At 42.4% G+C, this 25,189-nt stretch overlaps 1 protein-coding gene across 2 annotated transcripts in view; it reads left to right on the top strand.

The window, feature by feature from the left end:
- Positions 1-7,142, top strand: part of eprs1 (glutamyl-prolyl-tRNA synthetase 1) — an 85,709-nt gene extending 78,567 nt beyond the window's left edge. For both annotated transcript variants that reach the window (XM_068045066.1, XM_068045068.1), the window contains 5 exons: positions 2,395-2,568; positions 3,420-3,580; positions 5,488-5,566; positions 6,002-6,066; positions 6,780-7,142. In XM_068045066.1, coding sequence (XP_067901167.1) covers positions 2,395-2,568; positions 3,420-3,580; positions 5,488-5,566; positions 6,002-6,066; positions 6,780-6,930 — 630 coding nt within the window. In that variant the 3' untranslated portion in view covers positions 6,931-7,142. The remainder of the gene's footprint in view (positions 1-2,394; positions 2,569-3,419; positions 3,581-5,487; positions 5,567-6,001; positions 6,067-6,779) is intronic.
- Positions 7,143-25,189: the final 18,047 nt, after the last annotated feature.

Below are 25,189 nucleotides of genomic sequence, written 5' to 3'. Positions count from 1 at the left end.
ACAGAGTGTCGGGATTAATGGGTCTTTTTCAGATTGGAAAGACGTAACCAGTGGAGTGCCACAAGGATCAGTCCTAGGGCCTCAATTATTTACTATCTATATTAATGACTTGGAGGAGGGGGCAGAGTGTAATGTATCCAAATTTGCTGTTGATACAAAAATAGGTGGGAGGGCATGTTGTGATGAGGACATAAGGAATCTGCAAGGGGATATAGATAGGTTGAGTGAGTGGGCAAAAACTTGGCAGATGGAGTTTAATATAGGAAAGTGTGAGGTCATGCACTTTGGTAGGAAGTTTGGTGGTGTTTGCAAGTTCTCCCTGTGTCTGCGTGGGTTTCCTCCGGGTGCTCCGGTTTCCTCCCACATGCCAAAGACTTGCAGGTTGATAGGTTAATTGGCCATTATAAATTGCCCCTAGTATAGGTAGGTGGTAGGGAAATATAGGGACAGGTGGGGATGTGGTAGGAATATTGAATTAGTGTAAGATTAGTATAAATGGGTGGTTGATGGTCGGCACAGACTCGGTGGGCCGAAGGGCCTGTATCAGTGCTGTATCACTAAAAAAAGTGCAGAACAGATGGATCTGGGTGTTCTTGTGCATGAATCATAAAAGCATGCAGGTACAGCAAGTAATTAAGAAAGGAAATGGAATTGGCCTTTATTGCTAGGGGGTTGGAGTTTAAAAATGGGGATATCTTGTTACAACTGTACAAGGTTTGGTGAGGCCACACCTGGAGTACTGTGTACAGTTTTGGTCCCTGTATTTAAGCAAGGATATACTGGCATTGGAGGCAGTTCAAAAGAGATTCACTAGGCTGATTCCTGGGATGAAGGGGTTGACTTATCAAGAACGCCTAAACAGGTTAGGCCTTTATTCATTAGAGTTTAGAAGAATGATGGGTGATCTTATTGAAATGTACAAGATTCTGAGGAGGCTTGACAGGGTAGATGTTGAGAAGATGTTTCCACTAGTGGGGGAATCTCGAATAATTTCAAAATAAGGGGACACTCATTTAAAGCTGAGAAGCGAAGGAATTTCTTCCCGAGTTTAGTGAATGTCTGGAATTCTCTACCCCAGAGAGTTGTGGAAGCTAGATCACTGAAAGTATTTAAAAACTTGGTAGATAGATTTTTGAAATATCGGGGAGCTGAGGGCTACGAGGAGCTAGCATGAAAGAGGAGTTGAGATCAGCCATGATCTTATTGAATGGCGGGGCAGGTTTGAGGGGCCGAATGGCCTACTCCTGCTTCTATTTCTTATGTTCTTATGTTATCTGGAAGATGAGAATTTGGAAAGTGATAATGTCCTTGTGAAACTTGTTTACGATCTTAATCGGGATTCGAGGGAGTCATCATTGAAGAATATATATTTGTTACATGTGCACTGGACAATGGAAAATTGGAAGGGGGCCTTCTGAACTCAGCTGGGTGTGTAAATTCATTGCAAAATTAGTGTTTATGCTTGTACTTTGAAACTTGCTGTTCCTACAAGCCTGTATGAGTGGTGGGTGCAGATTCCAATTATCCATTTACAAATGAATCTCTTCTGACCGATGTTATAAATTTCTTGTGGGAAAACTGTGTAAAAATGATTGCGAGATAACACAACAATTGAGGTTTCCAATGTATTTATGCTATGACTGCAGATCTCCATTGGCATTTCTCTCAGTAATTTGAAAGGAACAAATATATGATGCTAGATGTATTTTGCTGCACTGGTAAAGAAAGTTATGTTCCTTTTAAGGCTAGAATGTCCAATTTTGTGAATTCATTCAAAGCTTATTTGCTTTTTAGGCAAATTATCAGGCTAAGATCAGAAACTTGGCTTTGCTTTTGAGAAGATTAATTATTGGGTGCTGGTCACAGTTGAACATGCCTCAGTGACTTAAACTCTCAATGCTACAGGATGTAATGTTCAGCACTAGATGACTGATATGTGTTCAATGATAATTCAACTGGGTGTAGCTGAATTTCTTAAACTTTATCTTGTTCTAAGTAATATGTGAAATAGTGTAGTTATTTCTTGTGCATTTAAAAGTACACAACTTCACCTTAATAGAATAATGCATTGGGCATTCTATATTATGATAACCCTATCTTTTATAAAGCAATATTTTCTATGGCTGATGTAATGAGTCTGGCTGCGAATCAACTTATTAAAGAGAATGGTCAACTGAGAGCCAGAGAACTTCATACACATAAAGATAGTTCAGATAGTGAAGAATTTTGCATCTAATGTTGTATCTGATCTGCAGATGAGTGATGCTGGTACTAGGTACCACAAATAAGAAAATGTCCCATTTTCCACTGCCAGTATCTCTTATCTTGTGAGCACAGAATTTACTAAAAAATAAAGTATCCACTTTGCTTCATGATTAATTGCTCATTTTAAAGGTTATAATAATACCTTGTGGGATCACAAACACACTCTCAGAAGAGGACAGAGACTCTTTGTTTAAAAAGTGCAGTCAGTATCTTGGCCGGCTGACTAATGTTGGAATCCGTGCTCGGGCTGACCTGAGGGATAACTACTCACCTGGCTGGAAGTTCAACCACTGGGAGTTGAAAGTAAGTGGATAACTTACACTTGTGTTGAAATGCATGAGCCCCCTTTGGTTGGTTTTGTTGATGCTACAGGTTTTTACTTGAGGCAAATTATTGTACAGTGCCCATAATGCATAAAGGTCCAAACTGTGAACACCATGTAAGCAGTAGACTTTTGCACTATATAAAGACAAGATTGACATGTGTTCAGCTCCAGGACCAGAATTAATCTCCACACCCTACTCTTGACTGTTGTTTTTCTGCACAGTGTGAGCTAGATGAGTACTGTAGCACAGTTTGGAAGTTTTGAAATCACCGAAGTTATAGTAATGTCTTGAGTCCTGAACACCTCTATTTATTGAGCATGTTTTTACTTGTAATTGAAATGAATTGAGTTATGTAGTATAGTTACGCATCTTCTACTTAATACTGTTTATTTTAAAAGTATGAACCTTGGAAGCAGGCTTGATTAAAATACACTCTGAATTGCTTTAACCTATGTGTTGTAGGTTTAAGTGATCACAAAATATCTGCTGCATTAGTCTGACTAGTAACTCATCTGGCCTAATTGTCCTTAAATAAGAGTGTCATAAAATGCTGCCTGCCAGAGTTGGAATTTTATCATCAAACCCAGAAATAATATGATGCTTATACCTAAGGGAAAAGGCTTGTCTGGTGTTCATCTAACAAATTCAACTCTGACATGCAATATTATGGGTTATCACTTTCTGAACCTTTCAGCCAGTTTATTAAAGATTCGTGAGCAACTATTACAGCACTGCGTCCAACTTCAATGCATTATACTACAGCAAACAACATTTTTTATTATTTTCAATGAAGTAAAGCTAAGATTTTTTAATTTATTACAATTTTAGGGTGTACCTATCAGGCTAGAAGTTGGACCACGGGACATGAAAAATAATCAGTTTGTGGCTGTCAGACGAGACATTGCCAGCAAACTTACAATTCCTGAGGCTGCTGCTGAGACGAAGCTGAAGAATTTATTGGAGGAAATCCATAGCAATCTTTATAACAGGTACAAATTATCAGATAATATAAATCATCTTTTAAGTTTCACTGTGTACGTGTATTTGAACTATTCTATATGCATATGTTCCCCATTTGCACCATTTTCATCGGGAGCCCCTCCCCCACTGTCCTGAGACACAGTGGCGCAGTGGTTAGCACCGCAGCCTCACAGCTCCAGCGACCCGGGTTCAATTCTGGGTACTGCCTGTGTGGAGTTTGCAAGTTCTCCCTGTGTCTGCGTGGGTTTTCGCCGGGTGCTCCGGTTTTCTCCCACCACCAAAGACTTGCAGGTTGATAGGTAAATTGGCCATTATAAATTACCCCTAGTAGATGTAGGTGGTAGGAGAATATAGGGATAGGTGGGAATGTTGTAGGAATATGGGATTAGTGTAGGATTAGTATAAATGGGTGGTTGATGGTTGGCACAGACTCGGTGGGCCGAAGGGCCTGTTTCAGTGCTGTATCTCTAAAATAAATAAAAAATAAAATCCATAAGAGAGCAGCATCTCAGGAGCTGGAAAGTATGACGAGAGCACACTGCACAATTGATTCAATCTCTTCCCTGAGTAAAGTGATCGGTGACTTTTTAAATCAGGAAGTCACGTTACCAAACCCAATTGGGTTCACTTTAGGAACAGGAGTAGGCCATTCAGCACATCAAGCCTGTACTAGTTTGGATGTTCCCGTCTTTTCTTCATCCCCAATAATAACTTTACTTCCCAAGTATCTCCCTTTTAATTTGGTTGTTTTTTTTTACATCGTGGCTTTCTTGTAATCCTTTGTATAAAGAGGTTTCTTATAGGTTTGCTTTTAATTGCCTTAGTTGGATTTTTAAAATTGTATACCAGTATTTGGGATTTGCCTACTCGAGGGGAGACTTGTTCCCTATCTGCTAATAATTTACATTTTTAAACACCTCAGGTCACTTCTTAACCATCTCCATCTCCAGTAACATCACATTTACTGTGAATATCCTAGTGTCTTCTGTTGGGATATTAGAAAGTATCGTGGCTAAAGTACAGTATAACAAGGAAATTTGCAGCAGAATTAGATAATACACCATTTTAATACTGGAATTCATAAATTAATTTGGATGTAATATCCTGGATTAGTCCTTTAAAATATTACTTTATCAAAATCACATGCCTTCATAGCTCAGCAGAGCAATTCTGTGTGAATAATTGTTAACTCAATGCTCAACATTTTATCAAAATAGTCTTATATTTACTAGGTAAAATATAACACTAGTATAATGTTTGCAACTTTTCTTCATAAATACAATCATTTTTGCTACCAATTCAAGTTTTTAAATAAATATCAAAATAGTTGAACTTTACTGATTTTTTCTTAGCTTGCAGCGTACATTTTTAATACCCGGTTAGAGTAAAAGTTCAACTGTTGGGCAGCACAGTGGCGCAGTAGTTAGCACTGCAGCCTCACAGCTCCAGCGACCTGGGTTCAATTCTGGGTACTGCCTGTGTGGAGTTTGCAAGTTCTCCCTGTGACTGCGTGGGTTTTCGCCGGGTGCTCCGGTTTCCTCCCACAGCCAAAGACTTGCAGGTTGATAGGTAAATTGGCCATTATAAATTTCCCTTCGTATAGGTAGGTGGTAGGGGAATTGAGGGAAGGTGGGATGTGGTAGGAATATGGGATTAATGTAGGATTAGTATAAATGGGTGGTTGATGGTTGGCACAAACAGGTCGAAGGGCCTGTTTCAGTGCTGCATCTCTAAATGAAATAAATGAAAAATGAAAAGGATATTTTGCCATTAGTTGCACTGTCTATTCAACTCACTGTTTTACACTTATTAACAGCAAACAGATGTTATCAGCGGTGAAGTTGGTGCAATAGGGAGACTCATTCATTTCCATTTTGATACCATTTTATTATTTTTCTTCCTCTTTTACAATAAGGGCTGCTCGGGATCTAAAGGAGCATATGGTTTTGGCTGACACAATGGAACAATTTCAGCAAGAGTTAGATTCAGGAAAGGTATGATCTCACTTAATTGCCTTCTACTTTGCTGACTTTAAGATATTCATGTGGACTTAACACAGCTGGGTAGCACCAATGGAGCTTAGATTTGAATCCAGGTAAAACTGATAGCCTGACCGTTTCCCTCACCATCAGATACAAGGGTCCTACATTAAATATTTGTCGAGTTTCAATGCAGTCTTCTGAGATGTAGACCTTTGAACAAAGCTATTAACACTAAATTATTAATCTCAGGCAAATGTGTGACTGGCATGGGAAATCAGGGAATTAAAGCTCCAGTATAGTGGTGATTTTAGGGCCTATTGTTCACAAACTTTACACTACATTGGACTACTGGAGTTATATTCTGTTCTCCAGCACTACATTTCCATTCTTAAGTATAACTGATGATTATAGGATTGGAATTTTACATTGTTGCTTCACTCATTTCAGATTGTGCAGATTCCTTTTTGTGGCAATATAGAATGTGAAGACTGGATCAAGAAAACGACAACAAGGTAATAGCAAATGTCAATGTTGTGTTCTTAATGCTGTATTCATTGCTGCTGTCGGATGTAGTAGTTGAATCATGTCTGAGGAACTGACCGAGAATTAATTTTTGAATACATCTTTTAAAGCATAGGCTTGTATTTTAACTTCAGTTTGAATGTTAGCTGAAACATGAGATATTAGTAGAATACTGTTCAAACAATATTCAAAACTTTTGATGTGGTTGTCTTGTCTGCCCTCTGGTTGATGTAAAAGATCCTATGGCAATATTTGAAAAGAGTAGGCAAGTTCTCCTGGTGTCCTCAATATTTAAATCTTAACCAGTATCACTTAAAAAAAAAACATTATCTGGCCATTACCTCATCCTGTTTGTGAGGCATTGCTGTGTGCCAATTTGCTGCTGCGTTTCCCTACATTGCATTAGTAACGACATTTCAAAAAGTACTTAGTTGGCTGTAAAGTACATTGAAACATCCTGAGGTGATGAAAAGTGCAGTACAAGTCCTCTTTCTTTTTTTGGCTTTGTGGATCCCCATTAAATTCCCATTTGCAGTTTTTCAACAAATATTTGGTGATCTCCATGATTTTGTATAACAAGGGAAATTTGCTGGATTCAAAGAAGTATATCCAATGTCTGTCTTGCTACTGTATCATTTTTGAGGAAGGAAAATTAATTTTGAGGGTTTTTTTAACATTCTATTCTCATATCTTTGTGTTGCAGAGATCAGGATATTGAGCCTGGTGCACCATCCATGGGAGCAAAGAGTCTCTGTATCCCTTTCAAACCTCTTCGTGAATTACAAACTGGAGCAGTATGCATCAGTGGCAAGGAGCCTGCCCAATACTATGTACTTTTTGGCCGCAGTTACTAGTGAAGATACAAGTGTTGGAAAATCATGTCTTTGACTATAAATGTTTTTATAAGACTAATCATTGACAGTTATTTCCATCTTTTTGTGTATTTTTATCCAGTTATAAGAAATAAACTGTATCAATAACAAAAACAAAACCCCTAGGGCTATGTCTGTCAAAAATTCACCAGTTACAGAGACCCTACTTAATAGTAATAAACTTTTAATGACTACATTGCTCTTTGTGTGTTGTTTGGTTTAAGCAATGTAATGGATTGGTACCAAAATCCAAGGGTTGGAAAAACTGGGGTAAATGTATTAAAAAAAAAAGTTGGAAAAATTTACAAGATCTTTACCATGATCCAAAAATAATGGGAAAAAATGCAGGAAAGTAAATTTCTAAATGAATACCTGAGTTGCCCATAATCTGTTAGCTTAACATCGTAAGAATGTAGAAACAATTACCTGATGCTTGCATTTAAAAGTGATTTTTTTTTCCAATGTTTTGACGGTGTCCTAGCTACTGGTATTCGTAAATTACCATGTCCTCTGTGCTGAATTTTTTCACACTGATCGATATAATTTCCATGACATAGTGTAGTCTACATCCTGTAGTTTTTTTTGGAAAGAATGCGGAGTGCCTTTTTTTTTATCGTGTGATTGGTAAAAACTTTTCGTTCCTTTTTCATTTATCTAAGTTAAGGTTAAGCTTAAGATTAAAAATGGCAGGAGATCTCAGACCCGTGTTATGCTCCTCCTGCTCAATGTGGGAGCTCAGGGACACAGCTGATGTCCCTGACTCCTTCACGTACAGGAAGTGTGTCCAGCTGCAGCTCTTGTTAGACCGCTTGACGGCTCTGGAGCTGCGGGTGGACTCACTTTGGAGCATCCGCGATGCTGAGGAGGTCGTGGATAGCACGTTTAGCGAATTGGTCACACCACAGATTAGGATTGCTGAGGGAGAAAGGGAATGGGTGACCAAAAGGCAGAGAAAGAGCAGGAAGGCAGTGCAGGTGTCCCCTACGGTCATCTCCCTCCAAAACAAGTATAGCGTTTTGGATACTGTTGAGGGAGATGGCTCACCAGGGGAAGGCAGCAGCAGCCAGGTTCATGGCACTGTGGCTGGCTCTGCTGTTCGGAAGAGCGGGAAAAAGAGTGGAAGGGCTATAGTCATAGGGGATTCGATTGTAAGGGGAGTAGATAGGCGGTTCTGTGGCCGAAAACGAAACTCCCGAATGGTATGTTGCCTCCCAGGTGCACGGGTCAGGGATGTCTCAGATCGGCTGCAGAACATTCTGAAGGGGGAGGGTGAACAGCCAGTTGTCGTTGTGCACATAGGCACCAATGATATAGGTAAAAAACGGGATGAGGTCCTACAAGCAGAATTTAGGGAGTTAGGAGCCAAGTTTAAAAAGTAGGACCTCAGAGGTAGTAATCTCAGGATTGCTACCAGTGCCACGTGCTAGTCAGAGTAGAAATGAAAGAATAGTCAGGATGAATGCGTGGCTTGAGAGATGGTGCAGGAGGGAGGGGTTCAGATTTTTGGGACATTGGGACCGGTTCTGGGGGAGGTGGGACTATTACAAATTGGACGGTCTACACCTGGGCCGGACTGGAACCAATGTCCTTGGGGGTGCTTTTGCTAACGCTGTAGGGGAGGGTTTAAACTAATGTGGCAGGGGGATGGGAACCAAATGAGGAGGTCAGTGGACAGTAAGGAGGTAGTAACTAAAGCCTGTAAGGAACTAGATAATGAAGTCAGCGTGACTAAGGGAAAGAGTAGGCAGGGAGCAGATGATGTACGCAAAGGGACTGGTGGTCTGAGGTGCATTTGTTTTAATGCAAGAAGTGTAGTAGGTAAGGCAGATGAACTTAGGGCTTGGATTAGTACCTGGGAGTATGATATTGCTATTATTGAGACTTGGTTGAGGGAAGGGCATGATTGGCAACTAAATATCCCAGGATATCGATGCTTCAGGCGGGATAGAGAGGGAGGTAAAAGGGGTGGAGGAGTTGCATTACTGGTCAAAGAGGATATCACAGCTGTGCTGAAGGAGGGCACTATGGAGGACTCGAGCATTGAGGCAATATGGGCAGAACTCAGAAATAGGAAGGGTGCGGTAACAATGTTGGGGCTGTACTACAGGCCTCCCAACAGCGAGCGTGAGATAGAGGTACAAATATGTAAACGGATTATGGAAAGATTGGGCGGCGCAGTGGTTAGCACTGCAGCCTCACAGCTCCAGCGACCCGGGTTCAATTCTGGGTACTGCCTGTGTGGAGTTTGCAAGTTCTCCGTGTCTGCGTGGGTTTTCTCCGGGTGCTCCGGTTTCCTCCCACAAGCCAAAGGACTTGCAGGTTGGTAGGTAAATTGGCCATTATAAATTGCCACTAGTATATGTAGGTGGTAGGGAAATATAGGGACAGGTGGGGATGTTTGGTAGGAATATGGGATTAGTGTAGGATTAGTATAAATGGGTGGTTGATGGTTGGCACAGACTCGGTGGGCCGAAGGGCCTGTTTCAGTGCTGTATCTCTTTAAAAAAAAATGTAGAAGCAACAGGGTGGTGGTGATGGGAGATTTTAATTTTCCCAACATTGACTGGGATTCACTTAGTGTTAGAGGTCTAGATGGAGCAGAATTTGTAAGGAGCATCCAGGAGGGTTTTCTAGAGCAGTATGTAAATAGTCCAACTCAGGAAGGGGCCATACTGGACCTGGTGTTGGGGAATGAGCCTGGCCAGGTGGTTGAAGTTTCATTTGGGGACTAATTTGGGAATAGTGATCACAATTCCATAAGTTTTAGAATACTCATGGACAAAGACGAGAGTGGTCCTAAAGGAAGAGTGCTAAATTGGGGGAAGGCCAACTATACCAAAATTCGGCAGGAGCTGGGGAATGTAGATTGGGAGCAGCTGTTTGAAGGTAAATCCACATTTGATATGTGGGAGGCTTTTAAAGAGAGGTTGATTAGTGTGCAGGAGAGACATATTCCTGTGAAAATGAGGGATAGAAATGGCAAGATTAGGGAACCATGGATGACAGGTGAAATTGTGAGACTAGCTAAGAGGAAAAAGGAAGCATACATAAGGTCTAGGAGGCTGAAGAAAGACGAAGCTTTGAAAGAATATCGGGAATGTAGGACCAATCTGAAACGAGGAATTAAGAGGGCTAAAAGGGGTCATGAAATATCTTTAGCAAACAGGGTTAAGGAAAATCCCAAAGCCTTTTATTCATATATAAGGAGCAAGAGGGTAACTAGAGAAAGGATTGGCCCACTCAAGGACAAAGGAGGAAAGTTATGCGTGGAGTCAGAGAAAATGAGTGAGATTCTAAACGAGTACTTTGCATCGGTATTCACCGAGGAGAGGGACATGACGGATGTTGAGGTTAGGGATAGATGTTTGATTACTCTAGGTCAAGTCGGCATAAGGAGGGAGGAAGTGTTGGGTATTCTAAAAGGCATTAAGGTGGACAAGTCCCCAGGTCCGGATGGGATCTATCCCAGGTTACTGAGGGAAGCGAGAGGGGAAATAGCTGGCAGCATCCTTAAACACGGGTGAGGTCCCGGAGGACTGGAGAATTGCTAATGTTGTCCCCTTGTTTAAGAAGGGTAGCAGGGAAAATCCAGGTAATTATAGACCGGTGAGCCTGACGTCAGTGGTAGGGAAGCTGCTGGAGAAGATACTGAGGGATAGGATGTATTCCCATTTGGAAGAAAATGGGCTTATCAGTGATAGGCAACATGGTTTTGTGCAGGAAAGGTCATGTCTTACCAACTTAATAGAATTCTTTGAGGAATTGACAAAGTTGATTGATGAGGGAAGGGCTGTAGATGTCATATACATGGACTTCAGTAAGGCGTTTGATAAGGTTCCCCATGGTAGGCTGATGGAGAAAGTGAAGTCGCATGGGGTCCAGGGTGTACTAGCTAGATGGATAAAGAACTGGCTGGGCAACAGGAGACAGAGAGTAGCAGTGGAAGGGAGTTTCTCAAAATGGAGACGTGTGACCAGTGGTGTTCCACAGGGATCCGTGCTGGGACCACTGTTTGTGATATACATAAATGATTTGGAGGAAAGTATAGGTGGTCTGATTAGCAAGTTTGCAGACGACACTAAGATTGGTGGAGTAGCAGATAGTGAAGGGGACTGTCAGAGAATACAGCAGAATATAGATAGATTGGAGAGTTGGGCAGAGAAATGGCAGATGGAGTTCAATCAGGGCAAATGCGAGGTGATGCATTTTGGAAGATCCAATTCAAGAGTGAACTATACAGTAAATGGAAAAGTCCTGGGGAAAATTGATGTACAGAGAGATTTGGGTGTTCAGGTCCATTGTTCCCTGAAGGTGGCAACGCAGGTCAATAGAGTGGTCAAGAAGGCATACGGCATGCTTTCCTTCATTGGACGGGGTATTGAGTACAGGAGTTGGCAGGTCATGTTACAGTTGTATAAGACTTTGGTTTGGCCACATTTGGAATACTGCGTGCAGTTCTGGTCGCCACATTACCAAAAGGATGTAGATGCTTTGGAGAGGGTGCAGAGGAGGTTCACCAGGATGTTGCCTGGTATGGAGGGCGCTAGCTATGAAGAGAGGTTGAGTAGATTAGGATTATTTTCATTAGAAAGACGGAGGTTGAGGGGGGTCCTGATTGAGGTGTACAAAATCATGAGGGGTATAGACAGGGTGGATAGCAAGAAGCTTTTTCCCAGAGTGGGGGATTCAATTACTAGGGGTCACGAGTTCAAAGTGAGAGGGGAAAAGTTTAGGGGGGATATGCGTGGAAAGTTCTTTACGCAGAGGGTGGTGGGTGCCTGGAACGCGTTGCCAGCGGAGGTAGTAGATGCGGGCACGATAGCGTCTTTTAAGAAGTATCTAGACAGGTACATGAATGGGCAGGAAGCAAAGAGATACAGACCCTTAGAAAATAGGCGACATGTTTAGATAGAGGATCTGGATCGGCGCAGGCTTGGAGGGCCGAAGGGCCTGTTCCTGTGCTGTAATTTTCTTTGTTCTTTAAGGCTGGGAAAAGGAGCCGTACTGCTTTAAGGCAGCAGGCTCCAGAAGCTGAGTCAAAGAATGCATTTTCGTTTCCCGGGTTACAGCCATTCAGGACTGAGTATCGAGAGATACAATGTTGCAATTTAATTTTGAACTGGCTTATAGTGCAAACAGACTGTTCTAAGAGGAGACACAGACCGATAGCTGCGTGTTAGCACCTGAAAGGAGAGCACTCAGACTATTTAAATTGAAGGAAGAGAACTTAGTCTGTTTATTTATTATTCTCTCTCAAAATTCTAAAAAGTCAAGCAAAAACAGAGATCTCTGACAATTTAAACTGAAGGAAGGGAAGTTAGACTGTGATCTTTTATCCCTCAAAAATTCTAAAGCCAAATTGATTCATTAAAAAGTGTTTACAAGTTGTTAATTGTAGAAATTCATCACTGGAGAAGGAAAGCAACAATTTTGACTTTTGGATTAGACTACGGACTGTTCTACTGTTGAAGAACCTGTTTTCCCCATCGGACGGCTATGAGGACTTCAAGCAACCTTGAACTGTTTCACATCCGGCAGGAGTGTAAATTAGCAAGGACTCTAATTTTTCTATTTTAAATGTTTATATCTTCTTAAACACTAAGATTTTAGTTTTTCTAATTAAACAGTTAATTTGTTGATTTAATGACACCTGGTTTGGTTAGCCTCATTTGGGGGTTAATTGATGGTACAATTTGACTGGGTCTTTAATTTGGAAAGTTTAAAATAATATGTTAGACAATCTGTGGAGGGACGGGATTGAATTAACAGTGCGTTTCTCCCACCACAATCAGAAGCATATATCTTGATTGGGGGCTTTGACTGGAATGGTCGGTCATAACAATAGTCATAAATCACAGTGGCCTCACCCCATAACCTTTCTCAAAAGAAAGAATGGCAAAGAATTCACCAAGTGCATCCCTTTCCCTGCCCTGGGACTGCTGTGAGCCTTCATTTACAATATTGCCTTTAGCCATTGAGAATCTGCTCTACGGTGCTGAATTTTACAACACCCCAGCGGGTCAGTTGGTGGCGTGGGGGCAGCGTAAAATTGAGTGGGAGGCTCCGGGAGGCCTACCCGCCCGCTCCCGCCTCCGGTTGACTTTACCGCAGTCGGGCGTGGGGGGAGGAAACGGCCCGTCTGCCCGAGGCCAATCAAGGCCCTTAAGTGGCCACTTGCGGGCCTGCGCCCGCCTCCACGGGTATTTTCCCCGTGGCAAGTGGGCGTGCTGGGGATGTGAAAGGCCGCCCGGCGATAGCTGCCGGCCTTTCCGCACCCCGGGGTGGGAGGCGGTGCATGGTAATCAGGCATAGGGTGCCCGATTGAGGCCGGCCCCGCCTCCTAACCCACCCCCCCACCCAAACTACCACTCCAGCCTCACCAGGGAAGGACCGATTCCCCCTGGTGAGACATGCCCAACTCTCACTCTCCAGGGTCCATGGCGTCGGCTGGGCTGCAGTGGCAGCAGTGGCCACCACTCCTGGTGGTGCTGCTGGTACTAAGAGCTGCCAGCCCATTGATTAGCTGACAGCTCACTGAGGTGGGACCTCCTCCCTCAAGTGGGTGGAAGTCCCGCTTCAGGACAATTAAAGCCCAGGGACCTATAAAATACGGGACGGATCCCCTGGTTAGGTAGAAGCGGGTTCGCCACCGACTTTCACGTCGGTGGTGCATTCCCGTCCGCCCAATGTAAAATTCCGCCCATGATGTGGCTAGTTTTCTTAAAGTGGCTTTCCCTACCAGTGCTAGTAGCAGTCTTATTAAGGTATCCTTGCAGAACCTTAACTCAGTACCACAGAGTCTGGTCAGCTAAGAAAAGACCTATTTACTGGTGGGCATAAGGAGTGATATGCATGCAACCATGCTGAGAACCCTGCCCAGGTTATGGATATCAAACTCTAGTTACAGAATTATGAAGGGATCCCAAACCCTTAGTGCTGTCTGATAAATTGGCCAAATGACAGTTCATGCACAGAGACCACAAATTTTAAGTTGCATTTTACACACACATTTGTTTTTACAACTATCTTTTGCTGGTGTTCCAGATTCTGCCAATTCTAATGTATCAGCTACCAGTGAAACATTAACTCATCAAATAGTGATATCCATTCATTGCTATGATCTCTTTTGGTGGGAGCTGCCCTATAATCCAAGTATTACAGGTAATCTTCCACAAGAACCTTTTATTTCTTCAAAGAAAGCTAATCCTCAAACGCAACAGCTCATTTTCACATCTGTTGGATACAGTGAGTAGAATTCAATTTGTATTAAATTGATATTCTGGAATTTTTTAATTACCTTCATAAATCAATGAAATTTCCTAAAGTGTTATATTTCAATTTATACCTGCAGTTATCTAACTCAGCAAGTTAAATAGGAGAGCAAGATGTACATTGTTGGAACAACCAAGAAGGGGTTTTCTCATTATATTTCCTTACACTTAGATACTTCGATCAAAGCACCTTAATTTTAATTCCCGATAAGAGTTCTGCGTTTCTCTTGAAGCCTGGCTTTCTGATCTTTCATTTTGAATGTTGTTTCCGGTCTCCATTTTAAAACTAAGTTCTAGATATTCAATACATTTCATTATGCAAGACTGCTAAAATAGAAGTTACTTTTCTTCATGTTAGATGAGGGTATAACGAGCAGAATCTTCTGAGTATGAATGCAAAGGCAGGATTATAATGCATGTATGTAAATGTGCAGTGTGGTGAATAAGGTTGGTGAGCTATAAGCACTAATAGCAGTATGGGAATATGATGTAGTGGCAGCAACGGAAATGTGGCTTAAAAATGGTGAGGACTGGGCGCTTAATGTTTAAGAATATCAAGTGTCATAGCATCTGCAGGCCAGTTAGTTTAACATCAGTGGTGGGTAAGGTTTTAGAAACAATAATCGGGGGAAAATCAACATGCACATGGAGAGGTTTGAGTTAATTAAGGATAGCAAGCACGGATTTGTGAAAGGCAGATCAAGCTTGACTAACTGAATTAAATTTTTTGATGAAGTAACAGAGAAGGTTGAAGGGAATGCAGTGGATGTTGTCTATATAGATTTTAGGCAAGCGTTTGATAAAGTACCACATAAAAGACTGGTTAACGACATTGAGGCTCATGAAATGGGAGGGTAAGTGTCCAACTGGATTAAAAAAAAATTGGCTTGAGGACAGAAAACAGCGAGTCATGGCAAATGTTTGTTTTTCAGATTGGAGGATGGTAGACAGTAGTGTTCTCCAAGGGTCATTGCTAGGGCCACTGCTTTTTTTTGCTACATAAATGACTTGGATACAGAGTAGAATTTCAAAATTTGTCAATGATCCCCAAACTTGGAGGAGTGGCAAACAGTGAGGATGATACGAACCGCCTGCAATAGGACATAGATAGGCTAGCAGAATGGACAGGTAAGTGGCAGATGGAATTTAATACAGACAAGTGTGAGGTGATGCATTTGGTAGAAGAGATAGGGTGAGGCAATACAGACTAATGGTGCAGTTCTAAAGAGTGTGCTGGAACAGAGACCTGGGGGTGCATATGCATCAATCTTCAAAGGTGGCAGGATATACTGAGAGAATGGTGAGCAAAGCATGTGGGATCTTGGACTTCATAAATAGAGGTATCGAATGTAAAAGCAGGGAAGTTATGCTGAACCTTTATAAAGCTCTGGTTAGGCCCCAACTAGAGTATTGTGTCCAGTTCTGGTCACCACACTTCAGGAAGGACATGAGGGTACAGAGGAGATTTACCAGAATAGGTCCAGGGATGGGGGATTCTAGTTACAAGGTTAGGTTGGAAAAGCTGGGGTTGTTCTCCCTGGAGAGAGAGAGATCGAGGGGAGATTTGATAGAGGTGTACAAGATTATGACAGGCTTATATAAGTTGGACAAGAAAAAACTTCCCATTAACTGATAGTACAAGGACTAGGGGACACAGATTGATGGTTTTAGGCAAAAGCTGTAGGGGGAATGTGAGGAAGGACTGTTTTATGCAGCAAGTGGTAATGACCTAGAACTTGCTGCCCATGAGGCAGGTGGAAGCGGAGACAATCATGATTTCAAAAGGAAATTAGATGAGCACTTGAAGGAAATAAACTTGAAGGACGACAGGGATTGAGCAGGGAAGTGGAACTGACTGGACTGCTCTGCAGAGAGCCGTAATGGACCTGATGGGCCAAATGGCCTCCTCCTCATGCTGTAAATGACTCTTAAGACTCTATATTTGTATCCAGATTATATTAAACAAGACTAGAGGACAGAAGCAATAATGAGACACAATGCAATCAGATTCATATGTTTAATCTTCTAGTAATTAGGTGGCAGATGCAATTGAAAACATGCAATAAAGAACAAGAAAAGACCAGCTAGTCAATCAAGTCTGTCCCCACATGATGCAACCTACTCCCACTATTAAACCTATTACATCTCCACCCGCTTTCCGGTAACCACACATATCTTTCCCGAGAAATTGTAAAAGAAAAAGGGAAGAAAACCACTGGCCAATTCAGGAAAAAACTTTGAAATTCCTCTCCAACTCCCAAAGGCTGCTAAAACATATTTTATGGTGAAGGCAATTATAATTATACAAACCAGGATCATCATGTGCTCCTCCAGCTTGTGTTTTACTCAGTCATGCACAGCTGCCCAATCAGTGACCTCCATGATAGTATCTTTGAAGAGATAGAGAGGTTTGGTCTACTACTTCTCTCCATATGGTTGTCAGAGCCCTTTTTTTCTATAAGAAGGTAAAATGCATTGCTGCAGCTGCACAGTCTTATGGCCTTATGCATAGTTTATCTGAATGTAAAGTACCTTGCTCTCAAAGTTTGAGAGAATTTTTGACAGCTGACTGACTACACAGTAATTGTGAGCTGTATATGTAAATAGTTAATAATCTTTCTCAACTGCACCATTTTATGATCCTGCTGTATTAGCTCTCAAATGTATTCATTACTTCTGTCTGTGTTACATTTTTAGCAGGTTTCTTGACCAAACCAGATCAAGATATTTCAAACATGTCTGCTTCCAAACTCCCCTGGTTTGTGGCCCTGCATTGACCTCCTGTGTGATGGCTTCCCATTCCTGCTTCATCATCTGGGTATTGGTGACTTGTGTTTCTGTTCCGTAAAGAGCACTTTTTCCTGTTCCTCACACCATTCACTATGATTTGCAGATCTTGGTCGATGAATAATGCTTTATGCTTTCATTTATTGCCTCAATTTCTAAGGGAAATTGTGCACTATTATAATGAGTAACTAGCCATCTAGGTGTTTTCTGGTTAGTGACTTAGTTGTGGATTTTTTTGTGTATAGTAATGTAAGCTTCCGGAAAGTGCACAAGAGTAAAATTAGGCATTTCTGTGAATGAATAAAATATGAGCAAAAATTTAACACTGCTCTAAGAATAATTTTACTCTTTTAGAGAGGATGAAACAATAGTTAACTTGGGAAACCAGAGTGCAATTAGGTCACTTTGTTGGGATATAATAGAAGAGGTCGTGCAGTAGAAATCGCTGACTAGCCACAGGCATAACTATTAGGACACCATTTTAGCAATAAGCACAAAGTTTAGTGGAAAATATTGACACACGAAACTGGTAAAGGTATTGCATGTGTATATTTTCTTAAACATCTACTGTCTTTCTGTTTCACCAAAGTTTAGAATTCTAGCATGAATTTGCCAGACACACCACATCTTGTTGCAGATTCCATGGGCTGGATTTTATAGAGGCCTTGACACAATTACGTGGGGGGGAGGGGGAGGCATGACGATTGCCCTGGATGAGGACTATCCCGATCTTGCCAGTGGCGGCGAGGCCTCGTGGCGACCCCCCCCGGCTCAGCAACGAGGCCGTAATTTAAATATTCAAATTCATTAACTTACCTGAGTTAATGAAATTCCCGTCGCCTCCTGGAGTGCCGCTGTAATCTTCATCACAGCCCGCCCGGCTATTTAAATGAGCCACCGTGCTTGGAATAGCAGCGGCTCTTTGCCTTGCAGCCTGGGTGTGCGGGCCGCCATTTTTTTTCGCCCGCTGCCGATTTCGGCGGTGGACCTAAAGAATTCAGCCCTATGTCTTTGTCCAGCAGTAGTGAGTGGGATTTAGCCTTCAGAGTGATTTCTGAGAATGTTAGCTTGCACAACATGACCTACCACACGTGCCCCTGCTCTCCCTCCAGAACATGGTTATATTTTGCATGTTTTTTGCCATGACTTGTCCTTTTTGGAGCTCCTCACTATTTGTTGGGGCTGCTTTGTTCAGCAGGTCAGGAGCGGTTATTCCAATTGGTCAAGCTGACCATGATCACAGCCCCTGTCTACATACAATGTTGCTGGTTTTTCCATGGTGCTGAAGTCTGGCGTTTTCACCTATGTTACGCAGCACTTTAACATAACCAATAAGGCATAATCAAAGAAGTAAAACACACAGAACAATCACAAGTCACTTGCACATACTGCTTTTTGTCTTGCCATTTTGCAAACAAATGTACTAAAAGATTAAATTACACATGCAAATACCGAGTATTGAGGTTGCATGCCCAATGAAGGTGTCTATAATTCGCTTTTAGTTACTAATCCAGAATACAAATGGCCTATTTGGATTCCTGATTAGTCACATGTGACTAGTAACTAATGCACCGTACAATGCTGCAATAGAAATAGCTTTATTATGGATCTAACTTATGGTATACCCAATTTGGAAGTGCTAGATGCTTAAAATAGGAAGGTGCTCCATTTTCCAGTGTTAACTGTGGCAAAATAAGGAGCTTTCTCATATATTTCTGCAATAGCTCGAATTTAAATGGAAACTGTATTTGCTTATCCAATTTCAAAGTAGAATGCCAGATATGAGTGTTTTATGGAACTCTAATAGGTTGATTTGTAAATTAGCCAGGATACTGGAGCTTTGTCCTGGATACTGGTATGCAGCCAAGGGCATTTGTGTGGATTTGAGACCTAGAGCAGGGTTCTGAACCGGAGGCTCAACGGTCCCCTCAGGGTATGCTAATACTAACCAAAAATACACCGTATCTTATCAGTATACTGCCACTTTCACCATCCAAACAGCAATTTATTCTCCGTGAGAGAAGCCACCACCATGGCAGATGACTTTGAACTCATAAGTATCCATTTCCTAGGAAAATCCTTCCATAATAATTCCCAGAGATTTGGAAAGGACAGCAAGTGGAAACATGATAAAAGATGGAGTGTTAGCGACAGGAAACAAAGTGAGCATATAAGCCTTCCACCAGTAAGGAAAGAAAATGCAGAGGACAGGAATGTATATCACAGACCTGTGTGTTCCCACTGCAGCAAAACAGGACATGTAAAATCTGACTGTTGGAAGTTAAAGGGGAAACCAATTAATCTTGTAGCAGTGCACAAGATTAACAAAGAAAGGGTGCCCAGGCAGACCCGACTGTGGCCCTAACCGTGGCACAGAACCATAGAAAAGTTATGGCACAGAAAGAGGCCATTCAGCCCATCGTGTCTGCGCCAGCTGAAAAAACTAGCCGCCCAATCTAATCCCACCTTCCAGCACCTGGTCCATAGCCTTGCAGGTTACAGCACTTCAGGTGCAAAGAATACCACCATAGGTGCGGCAAAAATACAGAAAATTTCTGAAGGCTAGTAGGATTTTGTTTTAAAAGGGAATGTGTCTCCATACCCCACTAGTGAGACAAGCAAGCCCATTGTCCTGCTTTGAGACACCGGGCCCATTCAATGCCTCATGCTGGGTAAAGGAATGACCTTCCCATCAGAGAGCTCACTAAAAGTGAAGGTTCTGGTAAAGGATTGAAGGAGGATACATGTCTGAACTCCTGTAGTGGGTCCACTTGCAGCACAACCTTGTTTCTGGACCAGTTACTGTAGAAATTGTCCGTAATCTACCTGTGGCTGACATAGACTTTCTACTCGGCAATGATTTGGCTGGAGGTAAGGTGGTTGCAACCCCAGTGGTATTAGACCAACCAAATGAGACCAAGGAGATGGAGCAAGTACAGGAGGAAGAACCATGGAATCTTTCTGCCTGTGCAGTAACCAGGGCCATGGCCAAACACACTCCCCCAAGGAGAGCTGAACCAGTAAATCAGCCCGATGACTCAGAGATCTGGCTGGCTGAACTTTTTCGGAGATTTAGGGGAAGTATATGACAGACCATTCATAACTGAAGACCAAAAAGCAGACCCTGATTTAAAAAGGACAGCACAGACTGTCTGTCTATCCTGAGGCGCTGATGCAGAGAAGCTACCTGAGTGTTACCATATAAAAAATGAAATTTTAATGAGGAAATGGAGACCCCCCCCACAGCCACCCGCAGAAGATGAGTGGACAGTAAATCACCAGACTATGATTTCCACCCCCATCCCCACCCTCCAAAATATTGCAAAGATTCTGCGAATTTCTCATAAAATCCCTATGGCTGGGCATGTGGGTATCTGAAAGACCCAAGCCAGGATCAGCCAACACTTTTACTGGCCACAACTCCACAAGGATTCCAGCTTTTGAAGAACCTTTCAGTAGAGTTCTAATCAATTGGGTGAGACAACTGCCCAAAACCAAGACATGTCATCAGTACCTGTTAACTATCATGGATATGGCCACCAGATTCCCAGAAGTCATACCTTGAGGAAAATTACGACCAAAGCGGTCGTCGAGGGGTTAATCCAGTTTTCATCAGATACAGAGTCCTCAGAGAGATACAGTCTGAGCAGGGAACTAATTTTGTGTCCCGATTGGTCTAGGAGGTCATACAAAGCCTCGGGATAGACCTGCTGAAATCCCTAGCCTTTCACCCACAATCACAAGGGGCTCTGGAATGGTGCCATCAGACCCTAAAACCTTTGATCTGAGCATATTGCAGTGAATACCCTATGATTGGGACAAAGGAGTAATTTTCTTGATATTTGCTACCAGGGATTCCCCCAGTGAATCCACAGGTTTTACTCCCTTGGAATTGATTTTCAGACATGAGGTGCGAGGCCCCCTAAAATTGATCAAGTAAAAGTTCCTAGATCCAAGTGAGAAAACCTTAATACTAAATATGTGACCACCTTCCAGGAGAGACTTTTTCAAAGCCTCTGGAATAGCAAAGGAACCTCTCAGGAACCAATGAAACGGCAGGCAGATAAGAAAGCTGCCGTCTGTGAGTTTAAACCAGGACACCAAGTTCTGGTGCTGCTACCCCTGCAGGGCAAACCTCTAAAAGCCAGGTTTAGTGGCGCATATAGCGTGGGGAAAAAGTTGAATGAGGTAAACTACCTAATTAGCACTTCTGACAGAAGGAAAAAACAAAGACTGCATAATATTAACATGCTGACAAAATACTACAGTCAGGAACTGGAGAGATCAGTAAGTGTGTGCCAGGCAGTAAAAGTGATAGAAGAGAGCAGCAGTAAGGACGAGAACCCTGAAAATTCTAAAGTTTAACCCTCTACTGCCAAATTAGAAAACACTGAGGTTTTAAAGACATTAAACACAATGCTGGACTATCTCTCTGAACAACAGAGACAGGACCTAATCACTTTATTAAAGGAGTTCAAGGAAGTCTGCAGGGACAAACCAGATTGCACACCTTTAACAGTACACAATATGGAGGTAGGAGACATCCCACCAATAAACCAGAACCCTTATTGCTTGAATCCCAAAAAGCTAGCTCAGGTCCGCCAGGAAATCCAGTACATGCTGGAAAATGATTTAATCGAACCCGGAGTAGCTGGAGTTCCATAGAATTAATTCCTAAACCTGATGGTTCAACCAGGCTCTGTAGTGATTACTGCAAGGTCAATGCAGTTACAAAAAAAGATTCATACCCAATTCCATACCCAATATCGAAGACTGCATAGAGCAGGTAGGAAATTCCACCTACATCAGCAAAACAGACTTATTAAAAGGATACTGGAAAGTTCCAATGACCCACCAGGCAAAGGAAATCTCTGCCTTTGTCATCCCGATGGCTTATTTCAGTGTAAAGCCCTTCGGTCTGAAAAATGCCCCAACCTCATTCCAAAGATTAATGAATCAGATATAAAAGCAAAATACTGCGGATGCTGGAAATCTGAAATAAAAACAAGAAATGCTGGAACCACTCAGCAGGTCTGGCAGCATCTGTGGAATGAGAAGCAGAGTTAACGTTTCGGGTCAGTGACCCTTATTCGGAATTAATGAATCAGATGGTAGCTGGTCTAAATAACTGTTGTTTACCTCGATGACCTGCTAGTTTTCAGCAACACCTGGGAAGACTATTTAAATAATTTACGGCAACATTTCAAAAGTCTACAGAATGCTCACCTAGTGGCCAACTTGGCAAAAAGCGAATTCACCAAAGACAAAGTCACCTATTTTGGCCACATTGTGGGCCAAAGTTGAGCGTTGCCAAGGATAGCAAAAGTGCAGGCCCTGGTGGATTTCCCCATTCCAAAAGCTAAGAAGGAAATCATGCACTTCCTAGGAATGTGTGGGTTCTACTGCAAATTTGTTCCCATTTTCAGCTATTTGGCTGCTCCCCTAACAGTTCTGCTAAAGAAAAGTGCAAAGGTGGTGTGGTCAGAGCAGTGCCAGCTAGTATTCGAAAAGTTGAAGGCAATTCTAACAAACAACCTGGTACTGGCAGCCCCGAATTTCAACAAACCTTTTAAAATGGCCATTGACACTAATGATGTTGGAATTGGTGCCATTCTACTCCAGGATGATGATTCATGTTTTGAAAGACCAACTGGCTATTTCTCAAAAAAAGACAACAAAAGAAATATTCCACTATAGATAACGAAGCATTAGGGTTCCTATTAGCACTTAAAAATGTTGAAGTCTATGCCAATAACAGGGATAAAGAGACTCATATTCACATGGACCACAATCCACTCACCTTCCTGGAAAAATTCAAAGTAAGAAACAACCAGCTTTTTCGATGGAGTTTACTCCTCCAACCATTCAACCTAAAAATTTCACACATAGCGGAAAAAGACAATGTCCTAACCGATGCATTGTCCAGAATGTAAAGAACACTGTCTCAATCAAACTGGTATCAGACTTGGGTCTCGAAGCCTAAAGAAAAGCCTGGCTTGGGTATAAAATTAAAACCCAACCCGGACCCGACCCGACCACAGCCAACCTGGGCCCGAGCCCTTTTAATTTTATTTTGCACCTGACCAGACCTAACACGAATCTCCTTCATCTATTCCGGCAGCAGGCTATTCCTGCAGCTGGAGTTGTGGGGAATCATGGGTAAGCCTGATCTCGTGACTTCTCGTAAGCAGTCTCCAGCCCGACCTGACCCGAGCCCCAATGCTGGACTCTGAATTTCGACCTGAACCTGACACATAGTCGGGTTCGGGTTGGGTAGCCAGGCTTTAGCCTGAGGAGTGAATGAAATGAATGTGTGCAGTGGTGTGACCCTAAACATTCCTCTTTTCTTTCTTTCTAAACCTAAAAACCAAATAACATAAAAATGAAATCCAAAAATTTCATTTTTCCATTTTAGGGGAGGTGTGATGTTCACGTAAAGTGGAGTGATTGAAACTACAAGAATGCAGCCTGAAGAGTTACAAAAATTGACTTTTTTTTAAAAAGTGGAAAATGTGCTTACAAAATGGCTGCTGAAGGGTGAAAGACCTTGCCTTTGTATATTCAAACTATCTGGCAAGGACAAAAGCTAAGAGGTGTCAATTACACCCACCCCGAACCCATCAAGAGACATTTTTGAATTTTATGGGTTCTTCTGAAACAAAGAAGGTATGAAATTGCCACATCCCGAGACATTGTCAGTCACCATGGGGTCTGTCTCCCAACAAAGGCATGATGTGAGAGACTTTTAGCTTTAAACGTAGCTCTCTGGAGACAGACAGAGAGAGAGAGACCCAGGAAAAAACATCACCAAAGCTTGTCCAGCTGAGAACTGAAAGAAAATCCAGCAAGCCAAAAAGGAAGGCGCACTGCCTTGAATTCTGCATTTCAACCTGTGCAGCAGAGAAATGGAAGTGATCCTCTGTCTTCAAATGGAACTTTCAACCAACAGAGAAATCTACAAGCACCTCAGGCCTACAACTAACAAAAACTAGGCCTACTACTAAAAAGAACTTGCCCTCCAAGAGAATTCAAGAGGTTTACTGTGAACCCCCAAAATCCTATCTCACTTCAAACCACTTACCCATTTTCCTGTCTATCTGTCTCGTGTGTGTGTGTGTATGTGTGTGGTTGCAAGTGAATGCTTGAATGGGTGCAGTTGTCATAATTTCAGGTAAGGCATATTGCTCAATAAGTAATTAATCTTCTGTTTTAAACCTACAAGAAAACCTGTTACTGTCTGTTTATTTGACAACTAAAACACAAAGGAGTTAAAACCCTAATAACAAAAACACTTGCTACGGTCAGGTGGGAGTCAAACAGTGGGAACCACCCACACCCCTCACCACGTAGTCATAACAGCAAACGTACTTGTGTTATAGGGGATCAGTGGAATTTTTATAGCATGGGAGGAGGGCCTCATAAGCAAAAAGGCTGAGAACCCTTGACCTACATGATGTGTGAGCATCTGGTTATTAGCATGCTATGCAGTGTCGCTATCATTATATGAAAGAACAGTACAGCACAGGAACAGGCCATTCGGCTCTCCAAGCCTGTGCCAATCTTGATGCCTGCCTAAACTAACACCTTCTGCACTTCCGGAGCCCATATCCCTCTATTCCCTTCCTATTCATGTATTTGTCAAGATGTCTCTTAAACGTCGCTATCGTATCTGCTTCCACCACCTCCCCTGGCAGCAAGTCCAGGCACTCACCACCCTCTGTGTAAAAAAACTTGCCTCGCACATCCCCTCTAAACTTTGCCCCTCACACCTTAAACTTATGTCCCCTAGTAACTGACTCTTCCAACCTGGGAAAAAGCTTCTGACTATCCACTCTGTCCATGCCGCTCATAACTTTGTAAACCTCTATCATGTCGCCCCTCCACCTCCGCCGTTCCATTGAAAACAATCCGAGTTTTTCCAACCTCTCCTCATAGCTAATGCCCTCCAGACCAGGCAACATCCTGGTAAACCTCCTCTGTATCCTCTCCAAAGCCTCCACGTCCTTCTGGTAGTGTGGCAACCAGAATTTCACGCAATATTCTAAGTGTGGCCTAACTAAGGTTCTGTACAGCTGCAACATGACTTGCCAATTTTTATACTCTATGCCCCGACCGATGAAGGCAAGCATGCCGTATGCCTTTTTGACTACCTTATCCACCTGCGTTGCCACTTTCAGTGACCT

This window comes from Heterodontus francisci, chromosome 13, assembly GCF_036365525.1.
Source record: "Heterodontus francisci isolate sHetFra1 chromosome 13, sHetFra1.hap1, whole genome shotgun sequence".
NCBI lineage: Eukaryota > Metazoa > Chordata > Chondrichthyes > Heterodontiformes > Heterodontidae > Heterodontus > Heterodontus francisci.
The sequence above is the reverse complement of the archived record's forward strand: the minus strand, read 5'-3'. Positions and strand labels throughout refer to the sequence as shown.